We start from the raw sequence: 13,067 nt of genomic DNA, 5'->3' as shown, positions 1-13,067 counted from the left end.
GCCAGGTGAATTCCCTCTGTAGGTCATGCAGCTCCCCCAGGGATAGGGAGCGAGTGATGATCTCCAGCTCTGTCTCTTCTGCTGGGTGAGATGGTCCTGCCGCATCCTCATCAGTCGCTATGCGGACTGATTTGCTCTTGGATTTCTTTTTCTGGACGGGGGCAACTGCTACGGGCTTCGGCTGTTCTGATTTGTTTCTCCTCCTCAAGAAGACAAAATATTGTTCTGATCTTCAGCATGAGGCACACGGTGCTGGTCACAGAGAAAAAAGAAAACAGAACTGACAGGAAGATTATGCCATCCTTAGCATCCAGAGAGAACTCAATATTGTCAAAGACGGCTGTGCCTGGCCTGAAATGCTGGAAGAAACCGCTCTCTCCTCCTAGCCCCAGAGGGTGGGTGCGATTGCTGAGGAGGTCCCAGATGGAGCAGCTCAGGTTAGGCCAGGCAGACAAAGTTGAGTATATATAACGAATGGCATTCATCGCCTCACAGGTTACCATGCAATAGGCATAATAAACTAATAGAGCAATTCTCATGCCATTCCCTGGTCGCAACAGGACCAATACGACAGGCAGATAGTTTCCCATTTGAGGGAAAATATAGAGGGTAAGATACATTACCCACATAGACAGGCTGGCATCATGGTGATAGGACTTCTGAGTTTCCCCAGGTCGTGCTCCATGTTGGGCGCCAAAATATGTATTGGTTTGAAAACAAACCAGTGGGAGATCACAAGTCAAGATTGAAATTAAAAATAAGTGAAATAATACAAGTTAAAGCACTGACAAAGTCAGATACAACCTAACACCCTGTTAGGGTGGTGGTAGCAGTCCAACTGAAGTAATCCAGTTGAAGCGGTGATCCTGTGAAGGTCTAGTCTCCAGCTGAAGGTCCAGTGGTAGCTCTTGTCCTCTGGGAACCCAGTAGACAGGGCTACCTCAGGCAGTTCCAAGGCCAGGTTATATCCAGGTGGGAACACCTGGCTCCTCCCTCCTCCGCAGAGCATCTCACAATGGGATGAGATAAGTCCATGAGTCACACGGTGGGTCCCTGATGGCCCATTGCCTGTCATCCGGGGTGGGTCATTAACAGGTGATAGCAGCTAACGGCCCACAGCTGGTGGTAATAGAATACTTAACTACATCTATATTGCAACCTAGGACACTATCCTGTCTCTGAGTGCAATAAAGAAAGGAAAGTGTTAAAAACCAGACAACTGGAAGGACATGAAAATAGTAAGTGATGGAGAAATTTGGACATTTTTCCCTCTGAGAAAATGCAGCAGACTAAAAAGAAAGAAAAAACCAAACAAACCCAAAAATACCCCCCCCAAAACCAAACCAAACCAAACTGAACTAAACCAAACCTCTGTTTCAGAGGAAAAGGTGTTCTGAAATCACAGAATCACAGAATCAACTAGATTGGAAAAGACCTTTGAGATCATCAAATCCAACCTGTGACCTAACAGGACCTTGTCAACTAGGCTATGGCACTAAGTTCCATACCCAGCCTTTTCTTAAACACCTCCAGAGATGGTGACACCAGCACTTCCCTTGGCAGCCCATTCTAATGCCCAATAACTCCTTCTGTGAAAAACTTCTTCCTAATGTTCAGCCTACACCTCTGCTGGTACAGCTTAAGGCTGTGTCTTCTTGTCCCGTGCCTGGCTGCTTGGGAGAGGAGACTGACCCCCACCTCCCCTGAGCTTCTTTTTCTCCAGGCTAAACAACCCCAGCTCACTTAGCCACTCCTCCCAGGACTTGTGTTCTGGAGCCTTCACCAGCCTTGTTGCCCTTCTCTGGACATGCTTCAGCAGCTCAACATCCTTCCTGAACTGAGGGCCTCAGAACTGGACACAGTACTCAAGGTGCAGCCTAACCAGCACTGAGTACAGGGGAAGAATCCCTTCCCTAGTCCTGCTGGCCACACTATTCCTGACAGAGGCCAGGATGCCACTGGCCTTCTTGGCCATGTGGGCACACTGCTGGCTCATGTTCAGTCTGCCACCAATCAACTTCCAAGAACAAAGTCCAGGACCCGGCACTTAGTCTTGTTAAACCTCATATTCTTGGATTCAATCCATCTATCCATCTATCCATTACTTTCTTTGGTGTTGTTTTCTGATTAATCTTTATAATTATTAGGAAATACTACATTATTTCTTTTTTAACTTAGACAATGATGTGCAAACTGTAAAGCTTAAGACTTCTTTCTCTGATACAAGAATTATAGGAGACTGTTTCCTGGAGCAGACCTGAAAAACTGTGAAAGTGCAGGACTTCTGTCACATCCCTTAGTACTAAAGGGAAGTGAGATTGTCTTCTCCCCTAGACAGTTGCGATTAATAAGCAGATCATTATAAGCTTTGAAAATAATACCTACTTTGGAATAAAAGATAATAAATTATTGGGAAGGAAATTAGTTAATTACTTACATTGTAGCAATTGCTTGGAAATGCATTAATTTTCTTTGTTAGATTTGGACACAATACTCTGTCCTCTTCCTTCTTCTTTCTATATGCATCAATCCTTTTGTTTACACGCAAATGAGCCATCCTAGTAGCTAATGTTTCATATTCATTGTATAGTTTTGAAAGATGATTATGCTTCCTTGCCTTTTTTTTTTCACTCTGGAAGCCAAACTTGGTATTTCATACCTTTCCCCACCCCCCACCATTTCTAACCTCCTACCATTGCAGAAAGTTTGATATGATTTTATTCTGGATTGGTTTTGTAAGCCTTTTAGAAATCAAAACCATTCACTTTTCCGCACTCTCTTCATCTTTTGTGACAGTGTCCTGCTGTTCTTGATGGCTTTGTTCTTTAAAAACTAGCGCTCTGTTTCCAGGATGAAATCCACCACAAAGCAGTGAAATGTAAAGTCAGCACTTTGATGGATTTTGCATCTATTCTCTGCAGGGTCTTTGCCACCTCATTTGCTTTTTCTTGCAAGGTTGTGGCAGGAAGAAAGGGATTAATAGGTTCAAATTACTTCCCTCCTGTTACTTACAAGCCTATTTTGAATTTGTTCTACTAATACGAATTTATTACCAACAGTTCACAGCTGTAATTCCAGTTTTATTCAGAGTGATCTTCCTCAAATGCTGTTTTGATATTTGATACTGCCCCTCAGATCTAATACACTCTAATGGAAAACCTACATTACCCAAAATTGTAAAATAAGGTATGCAAGTCAGCACTTTTCCTGTAGCACTTTTCTTGTCTTAAGAGACAAGGTAGGAGACCTCAAACACAGAGCTCATTCCCTTAGTGATGTTTTAAGACTTGGGTCATGAGATTTTGTTAGTGTGGGACTTGTCAGATGATGTCCAGAATGTCTGAAGTGGACGCGGTGGACTAGCTGAATGTGTCCTGAATGAGTTCTGCATGCATAATGCAGGCTTGATTTGGCTGGTTTTGAGCACTTGTGCCCCAATTTTTTCTATCACTGGCAGTCTCTCGTTTTGGGAAATGGCAGACCACAGTTATGAATGAAAATTCAGATCTAGGCATGTAGCCTGGAAACCCTAGTTCCATTTTTTCCCCCATTTCAGTTGCCAGAAGTTGCTTGAAAGTTGAATTAATGTTCCTAATCATTTGTAAATCATTCCTTATTAACAAGTCACTCCTGGAAACAAAATTGCCCAGATTTCTCCACCATCACTTTTGTCCAGTCATGTCCTGGATCAATTGTGTAGATATATACAGTGTAGATGTACAGTGTACTTTCTGTTTCTGCTTATTTCTTGAGCTCTTCACCTTCTCTCTTACTCTAAACAAACAAACAAACAAAAAACTGCGGCTTCTCTCGCTCTCGGGTCCGAGCAGCACGCCCCGAAGCCGCAACGAAAGGGTGAGCTGCCGCGCTGCACACACGCTGGGCGTGCCCCAGCAGCAAAGCTCACGGGCCGGTCTGCGGAGTCTCTGTGGGATGGAGGCAGGCAGGAACCAACGTGGGACGAAAGAATATACGGCACACAGTCTGCAGTCTTCCAGGGATTTATTGAGGGTCTTTGGATGAGGGTCCGGGGGTGGCGAGAAGGGACGGAGAGACGGGGACGGGCAGAGGTCTGGAAGTCCGGAGGCTGTGAGCCCCAAACATACAGTTACAAGGGATTATAAGGGAAGGGAAAAGGGGAGGGGTGAGCTCCAGAGAGCCAACCCGGAAAGGCCGAGGGAAGAAGGAAGGGGGTACAAACCAACAGTCTCGCAATGGGGGAGGATACAAAATTCAAAAGAACCAATAACATACAGTTCTAAAGAGAACAAAGGAGAAGCTTCTAGAACATAATTTATATAGGGAAAGGGGGCGGGAGAGTGTGCAGGACCAATGATCTCCAGCTTTGGTGCATGCTTAATTTCCAACCGCAGGGGCTCATGGTTGGTTTCCATCAGTCTCCATGACCTAACAAATCAGGCTGTCACAGCCCCCTGCGGCTGGTCCCTCAGCCACTAGAATTTGCAGGCATGCACTGCTACAAAAAAACAACCCAAAAACCAAATGAAAAGAAACAACCCAAAACCAAGAACTACCTTGATTATGGTCAGTAGCATTGTGCAAAATATCTATGGCTTTTATTTTCAAACCACATCTTTAATGTAAGGACATCTTTACTACTGAGTCTTGCTCCATTCTTCCCTGGTTATGCTGAGATGACTGTGAAATGCAGATATAGAGCTAGACAGGCTGCTGTTTGCAGAGTCCCACCATTATCTGTGCTTCCCCTGCACATGCTTAAGACACCAATGGTGGTCCCTGAGCTATAGAAGATGTCTAGAATAGGTTTTGGAAATGTTAGTGCCTTTGCTGGGCTTTGAATTAAAAGGCAGTTTGTACATTAATGCCTGCCAAAAGGTTTGCAGGTTGACAGCGAGTTGTTACAGAACTAGTTGGCAATCACTGTGGTAAACGCTTTTCCTAAATTCAATACATTTAAGCACTTCATAAAAATATTTACAGCATCTACAGTATCTAAAGGCTTTGACTCTAAAGTACATGATGTTAACAATACTATTTGTGTGCTACCAGTGGAAAACCAGACAATAAGATAATTTATTGACTCTGATAAAAATTATTAAAACCATCTGAATAATTTATAAATCTAAGGCAAAAGTGACTTAAGCATTGTAAAATAAATCTTTGACTAGGGAATTAGGAAAAACCCAGCAAAATTCAAGGCTTTCTCAAATGTTTCTAAAAATGATAAATAAATAACAAGATATACATCTTTTGAGGTTATCTTCCTTGTTCTCCTCATGATTCAGTGATTGACAAAGACTTTTATTTACTGGAAAATAGTGACATTCTTCTGTATCTGAGGCTGTGCTACTCAGGTAAACTGAACTGAAAATACATACCCTCGTGGTATGTGTTCACCTGTACATGTGTCATAATGTTCCCCATGATGAACCTTGATTTTCTGGAGTTTTCCTTGTCTCTCTTCTTCAAACATTGCTCTTTCAGAAGGGCATGTTTCCCGTTGCTCTGCCTTAAACCTTATTAGCTCCTGAAACCATTTTGCTGAAGTTTAATTTATTTAGGTGAAGGTCCAGGATAAACATTGGTTTGGCTTTTATGTGTCAGTCAGAGAAGTTTGCTTTAAAACAGCTGGCAGGCTGCAGGGGAAAGGCAATGACATGCAACACTGACTGTCAATAAAGGATAGATAACTTACCTTAAAAGACAAAAGCCTGAGAAAAAGACAAATTATCTGATTATTCCGTAATTTCTTTTCAGCACTGGCTGACAGAGCTGGAGATCTTTGCTATGATTTTTGCAGCTGCCATACATGACTATGAACATACTGGAACCACCAACAATTTTCACATCCAGACACGGTGAGACCACTGTAAATCATGTTGAAGGGCTGGGAAATGGAGGGGGAAACCTTTGGAAAATAACAACATGGCCACCTTAGAAAAGTGCAGGAGCTTCTGCATTCAAGTGTTAAAGGAGGAAAGTTCACTTTCTCAGGTTGCATTTAATTTTCTCTTGCTCAAAAATTCACGATAGAATGCATGTATTCTAGATTCCTGAGTATTGTTTCATATTAATAATCAGGAAAAAGAAAGGTCCAAAAATATTTCCATATAACATTTTTAAAGACAAATGGCTCTACAGAGTGATGTATTTTGATGCAGATAAAGTTTTGATGGACATACTGTAATTTTACTGTTTTTTCTTTTTGTTGAATTTGAAGAATCAAACATTAACACATAAATCAGGCAGTCAGCTGTGTTTGTTGTGGTCATCAGAGATACTACTACATATACTACTACAGATACTATTTTCACTTGAGTGGAAAAGCACATCTGCAGCAAGGGTATATGCCTACCACACCTAATCAGGGGTATATTTTTTTAAAGCTTCATAAATTGTTAGACAGTAACTAACTGACCACAAACTAGACTGGACTGATGTATTTTGTAAAGCTATTCAGTTGGTGGATGAGAGGAAAAGAAGATTAAGACAGCAGCAAAATTCAGAAGTACACAGTTTGTGAAGTCTCTAGTTAAAGTGATGATTGGGCATCTAATGTCTGTGTTTTATTTTAACAATAGGAATGTACTGGTAGCAATGACAAAATGTCTAAATGTCCTTGGCTGACGCTGCACACTTGGACATTTCTAAGATGCATTGTAATTAAATTAGAATACATGTCTGTAATTAAAATAGATGCCTGTAGTGTGTTAGCTGAACCATGCTGTGCATCAACAATGGTTTCTAGGATAAAGGACACATGTGCACAGTAAAGACTGGGAATGTAAAAAGAAGTTTCTGTCTCTGTTCTGGGTGAAGCCAGAATATACTTTTTACAGCTTCACGCATACAGGAATTAGCAATCTGCTGTATTTTCCAAATACGTATAAAATATTCAAGGGAAGGAGAGTCGTAATTTAATTTTTCTGACATTGAACATTAGAGGGTATAAAGTGTCAGAGGACAAAAATATACACTGCTCTCTGCAAAGCAGATCTGAATGAGGACTGTACCAAAACATATTCACCCTCTGTTGCTGTTAACTTGTCTCCAGACCAGTTTAGCCATTCATCAATCACAGTCTTTGCTCTGGGGCGTAAAATCAGACATGAAGTGCCTTGGGTCTTACTCTGTCCCACTGGCAATTGCCTTTCCAGACAGCATAGTCTAGCACAAAGATGCCAGAAATCAGTTCAGTTATATCTTGCTTACAGCCAGTTTGCTGTTCTGGAAAGAGTACTGGGTCATATCTTGCAATTGCTTACTTGGGTACAATTAGACTTTAACATTAGAGAGACATACGTAAGAATTGGGAAAAAGCCTCATGGTTCTACACCAATTTTATCTATCTCTCACAGCTTTCAGCGCTTGTTTTCAGCTATGTAACAAGGCAGGTGAGTCTCAGCTGGTGAAATAGATTTTGCAGTGTTTTAATCTTTAGATTAATTTTACTGAGTAACAGCAATTAACAAGTATTACAAGTACTCTTAAAATGCTCATATCTGTTCTATAGACTGAATCGCTGTAGCTGGTCAAAGGAAAATTCTGAGTGAGTCTCTTTAGATAGGGAAGAAACAACTTTTCCTATGTTTTCTTTTAAATGCTAGGTCAGACCCAGCCATTCTATATAATGACCGGTCTGTGCTTGAAAATCATCATGTTAGTGCGGCGTATCGTCTTTTGCAAGAGGATGAAGAAATGAATATTTTATCTAATCTCTCAAAGGATGACTGGAGGTAAAAATGAAGGTGGTGGCTGCCTAGGAATATTGCAGCATCACCATAGACTGGTATTACCTTGTGTGAATAGCAATATGCATTATTGTATATTACATATTAGTATTTCTATGCTATTAGAAAAAGAGCTTCAAAAGGTGTTTGTGTTTTTTATTCTGGCTTTCAGTTTTCACCTCTGATAGTGAGACTAGACTTTGTGACAATGGATTATCTTATACTAATTGACTAACACATAATTATTAAGTATCACAGAGACACTCTTTGTATACATCCATTTGTAATTGAGTGTAGAGCCAGCCTGCTGTTTGTTCATCCTAAAGCATAAATATAACCTTTATCTACTTTAACACTTCCTGTCTGAAAATTATAAACAGGACTTGATGCAAAACATAATCCAGTCCAGGGGGCATAGATCAATCTACTATACTAAGGAGATGTAAAAAGCTATAATTTAAAATAAGTCTCATGAAATATATTATTTATATGCCAAAATGAGCCCATGATTAATTTTCTAATAGCAGACAGTTCAAAGGGATGAGAGTCTTCTGTTTTTATGGGGGTCTGTGAACTTCAAGGGGTGGTAATTGAAAAAATAACCCAGTGTGCTAGAGAGGAAGGATCCAGCATCATGGTCTTTTTCATGGGAGGGGAAGCAGCTTGGGAAATTCTATGTGAAACACAGAGCTTTCTGCATATTCTTAATTATGACACAGTGCTGAGCAGTTGTTTTATCTTATTTTAATATAAATGTGGGGAAATGAGCCTGTCTCTGGGGCCTGATGATCATTGAAGGCTCTGCTTGCTAATCTGTTTAGCCTCAATTTCCTGTTTATTTCAAGTTGTCAACAGTGATGTGATCCTATATCTAAGCACCAGGAACTTACAGGGCTGATTTCAGTGAATGTGAGGGCTCTGGAGGAGTATCCTGGAGGACTGTCCTGAAAATTCTATCCCCCAATGTTTAGAATAGTGTCATGGTGGGCATCAAGAAAGTACAGAAAGAAAATATCTGCACTGAGATGTCAAAAATCTATTTTAGCTACAGCTGAAAATGTCTTGTCAAATATTGGCAGCAAATTACTGTTTCCTTTAATGTTGGTGAGGAAACATGAGGAACTAAGTGACTAGACACATCAGCCTTAGAGCCACTGTCTACAAGGAAAAGCCACTGTTTACAGTGGAACAGCTTATTGATTATGCTTCATTGCATAGATACTGACTTTAGGTAAAGGGTCTCCTTTTGAGCTTTAAACTGTCTTAGTTTTAAAGACAGGCATCTGTTAAGAAAGGTGGGAACCTCCCTTAGAATAGAGAATATGACCCCCCTTCTCTCCAAATTATTATAACTTTGAAATCAAAGGCTTTCAGGCAAAGATTTGGGAAACGGAATAACAGTTTTTTACTAATGTCTATAACGAGGCAAACAAGCAACAACAACAACAGTAGCAACAACAAACAAACAAACGAGAAATCTGGTGGCAGCCTGGTCTGAGCTGCCAGACACCCTTTCCCTTTGGTGCAGTTATGGTCACAGCCGGCAGGGGCGCTGTTGGGCTCCCACCTGGGCAGGGCTGGTGCGATGACTCCCGCGCAGCTGCAGGGGGCGCTGTGGCATGAGGTAGGGCATGACTCCCTCAGGCAGTAATGGCAGACGAGTTGAATGGGGGGGCGAACTGCCGTAGGAGACCTCCGAGCAGCAGGCTGGAACAGCAGGGCTGGCTCACCCGGGGCAGTAAGAAAGGTGGTAGAAACTCCGCAGCTGTGGCAGGAGGCATGGTGTGTCCCTGCAGGTGGGGGATATGGGGCCACAGTGTAGCAGAAAACAACCCGAGTCAGCAGCAGGAAAGCCGCAGCCAGACTCCTCCGTAGGGGAACAGGCCCCCGGGTTTCCCCTGAGGTACCCAAGTGGATGGTAAAGGTCCTCCCCAGTCAAAATTTGGTGTTAATAAGGTCCCAGTTTAAATGGCTGCTCTTACAAACGAAGGTTCACCCAGTAAGGAAGAAATGCAGATGCTGGGCTCTCACGGTCACAGAGAACACTAGGGCAGCAAAAGCAGGTGCTCAGCTGTCCCCTCCGATGCTCAGCGCGAAAGAGAGGTGGGGCTGCCCCCAACTCTCTTTTTCTTCGGCCAGTTCCTTGTGATCTTTCTCCTCCCCACAGAGAAACCCTGGAATAGGAGGAGTGCAACCAAGTGCCCCCTTCCCCTGAGCCTGGCAACTTCTTTTGTCTCTGTTAAGTACCGATAGTTAGGATGTCTTAGCAACAGATGGGACAAAAATTCCCCAAAAGAAAGGAAACAAAAGAAAAAATCCTAGCTTCCAGCACTGTTTAAACTTTTTGATTGAATCAAAGCCAGTTTCAGATATTTCTCATTGATTCTGTAGTGCCAATATGTGTGTTCTGTTGATGTGATGTGCTTAGAATCAAAGTTTAAACGATAAACTCATCCCTTTAAAACATACTGCAATTGCCTAAGCAAAAATATCGAGTGATTTGGATTGCTTATTTGTTCCTCTCAAGTATGATTTTATAGCTGCTGATCAAGCAGCAGTTCTGCAGAATAGAGGGCATTGTCTGGAAGTGCTCTAATTCCGAAACATTGAGATTTCTGTGTGCTTTTGCTTTTGACAGCCAGTATGAAATCCCATAGGCTAACATTTGGGAAGCACTGTAAACATCAACTGACTTCAGCAGAATCTGAGATGTTTGGCTGATTTTGTTCAGTAGAAGTCTCAGCACTTTATTATTACACAATTTCATAGGAAAACACTACACTGAAAGAATTGTCATCTTTTGCTGATTCTCCCTAAAGGTATAAAACTCAGAACATGCCCATGCCCATCCTGCATGCATAGGAACAAAATTTTACAAGAAGATTTTACATGGTTATGCAACCATGCATACACTATTATTTATGAAAAAAAGAGTATGACCAAAGTCAATTAAAAAAAAATCATGGTTTCTCACTACAATCTTGAAACAAATAAGAGTAATTGACAAGGAGGGTTCAGAATTATTTGAGGGATAAAACACCAAGCAGCTTTACTGACAAAGTCAGTATTGAATTCAAGGTTGCTTACTAAAGTTGTATTTCTATTCAAAGCTAAACAACTAAACATTTTCCAGATATCTTTTTTTCCCAGCCTTTATTCAACATTTTTATCTTAATATTTATTATTTTTACGATATACTTGGCAGTAAAGTTTTCAATAAACTGCATGGAACTTACTAACAATTAAATGCAGTGTCAGAAAAGACATCTGTAACAGTATATTGCAAAACATCTGTTCACTGTGCAGTTTATTTTCTTAGCTCACTGTGGTTTGTTTTTGTTATAGTTTCTTCATTTGGTAATTTGCACAAATGGGATTAATGAAATGCAGAAACTCAATTAATTTTCAAATATTTAATAAGCACTAGAGAAGTATATGTATTTCTCTGAGAAGGAAAAGTAGTTTAAGCACTAGTAAGCATTCAACTCTTTTCTTCTTGACTGTAGTCCAAAAATTCTCTTCCATTCTCATCTGTTTTCCATACAAAACCTGTGGCCATTTATTTTCCAGCTGTGAAATGTGTCTCCAGTTTTCTATGTATCTTTCCTGAAAATACATTCCCTAACTACATGACAGAATAACACAAAAGTTATAAAATCCACATAGACATCTAGTATCACAGATCATCAGATTTTCTTTTACTAGTAAAGGGGAAAAGGGAGCCATAGCACAGCTCAGAAAGGCACTCAAGAATTTACTTTCCAAAAAACATCACTTGGGCCTTTTGCTGAGGGAGATTTTTCAGTCTACAAAAGTGAAGTTTAATTTGTACTCATATTATTAGTTGCCCAAAGCATCTTTCAGTACTGAGGATCCTACTTTTGAGTCCTAGAATGGGGAATCTTTGAGCTTCTTGGGTTTTATTTTTAAACATCTCAGATTCTGCTGAAGTCAGTTGATGCTTACAGTGTTTCCTAAATGTTAGCTTTTGGGATTTCCTGCTGGCTGTCAAAAGCAAAACCACACAGAAATCCAATGTTTTGGAATTAGTGTAAGAATTGACTCCGTGGGGTTTAGTTATGGGGATAAAAATAGGGACAAGAGATCTCTAAAGATGAGTTTTAGAACATGAAGGTTTATTGCGAAATAGAGTGGGGGTGAGAGGCCTGCTGAGTCGCAAGACGCGACTCCAAGCAGGCCCCAAAAGAGAGCGATTTGCCGTTTACAATACAATAAATTGTCTTCTCTGTTGAATATTCAACTCTTCTTTAACCAATCTAAGACAAACTACAAGTCCTATAGCATTTACATACAGCCTATAAGAATCGTCCCATTACCATACGGGGTCATGTTTCTGACCCTTGGACTTGCCTGGGCAGAGGACATTGTTCTATCAAGAGGGTGGATTACCTTCTGTGGCTACACCATTGTTTTTTAGTTACTCTACAACTCGAACCTTATTTTCATTTCAATCCCGCTCATATTTTCCATATTCTCATCATCTTTTGCAAGGTCATCATATCTATAAGGCTTTCCTATTTCATCTTCCCCGACAAATTAGAGCACTTCCAGACAATGCCCTCTATTCTGCAGAACTACTATTATACTTATGTGCAATAAGTTTTCCTGTTTAAGACTTCTGGGAATTTCTGTCATTGTTATCAGACTTGATTGTCTGTAGGTTTCTATGCAAGCCAGCTCAGCTGGTTTGCTGTAAAGATTGACAGAGATCAGCATATTCAGATGGTGGCTTTTGTTTTTCTTAGAGAAGTAGAATTATCCCTTGAATTGTCTCTGCTCAGTAAGAAACCTGAAAAAAATGCTGCCACCAGTGTGTACTGTGTGATGGAGCATAGGACAGAGAAGTGCGAGCTAACAAGGTGTAGTGCAGCTCTTGCTATGTCTTTTAGGCCAGTTTCAACAACTGTAGAGTTGCTCATGGTTGGTAACATTTTGTGCATGTGATCTGCCTTTCTGCAGTTCCTTGATTGCCACACAGCTGTTGCTTTCAGTTCTGAAGCCAGAACTGGATGCTTTTCCCTGAGAAGTATCTTGGTTTAAGACAGTTTATGGAGTGGAGCTTGGAAATAAACTACTTTCTTTTTCAGTTTTAACCATACCCCTTCCATCAATAAGGAGAGACAAACGCAAGAAGATATAAATGAGAAAACAAGTTTGCTAAAAGAAAAAGTGGCCATGACCAAGATAGTTTTAATCACTAGATACAAAAGTCCTAAATCCTGTGGACTCCCCAAGAACAAAGAAAACAGGATGCCAGAGAAGCCCCTCCCCCAATATGGCGACCTCCATAGAAGACCACATCAGCCAGGGGGACAAAGACAAGATAATGGAGAA

General features: G+C 40.9%; 1 protein-coding gene across 1 annotated transcript in view; it reads left to right on the top strand.

Moving 5' to 3' along the window:
- Positions 1–7,722, top strand: part of LOC146441399 (dual specificity calcium/calmodulin-dependent 3',5'-cyclic nucleotide phosphodiesterase 1C-like) — a 29,129-nt gene extending 21,407 nt beyond the window's left edge. Inside the window, exons 7-8 of the mRNA XM_085049834.1 lie at positions 5,740–5,840; positions 7,590–7,722. Of these exons, the coding sequence (XP_084905960.1) occupies positions 5,740–5,840; positions 7,590–7,722 (234 nt within the window). The remainder of the gene's footprint in view (positions 1–5,739; positions 5,841–7,589) is intronic.
- Positions 7,723–13,067: the final 5,345 nt, after the last annotated feature.

This window comes from Lichenostomus cassidix, chromosome 2, assembly GCF_008360975.1.
Source record: "Lichenostomus cassidix isolate B80296 chromosome 2, HeHo_3.0, whole genome shotgun sequence".
Lineage (NCBI taxonomy): Eukaryota > Metazoa > Chordata > Aves > Passeriformes > Meliphagidae > Lichenostomus > Lichenostomus cassidix.
This window is presented reverse-complemented; position numbering and strand designations above follow the sequence as displayed.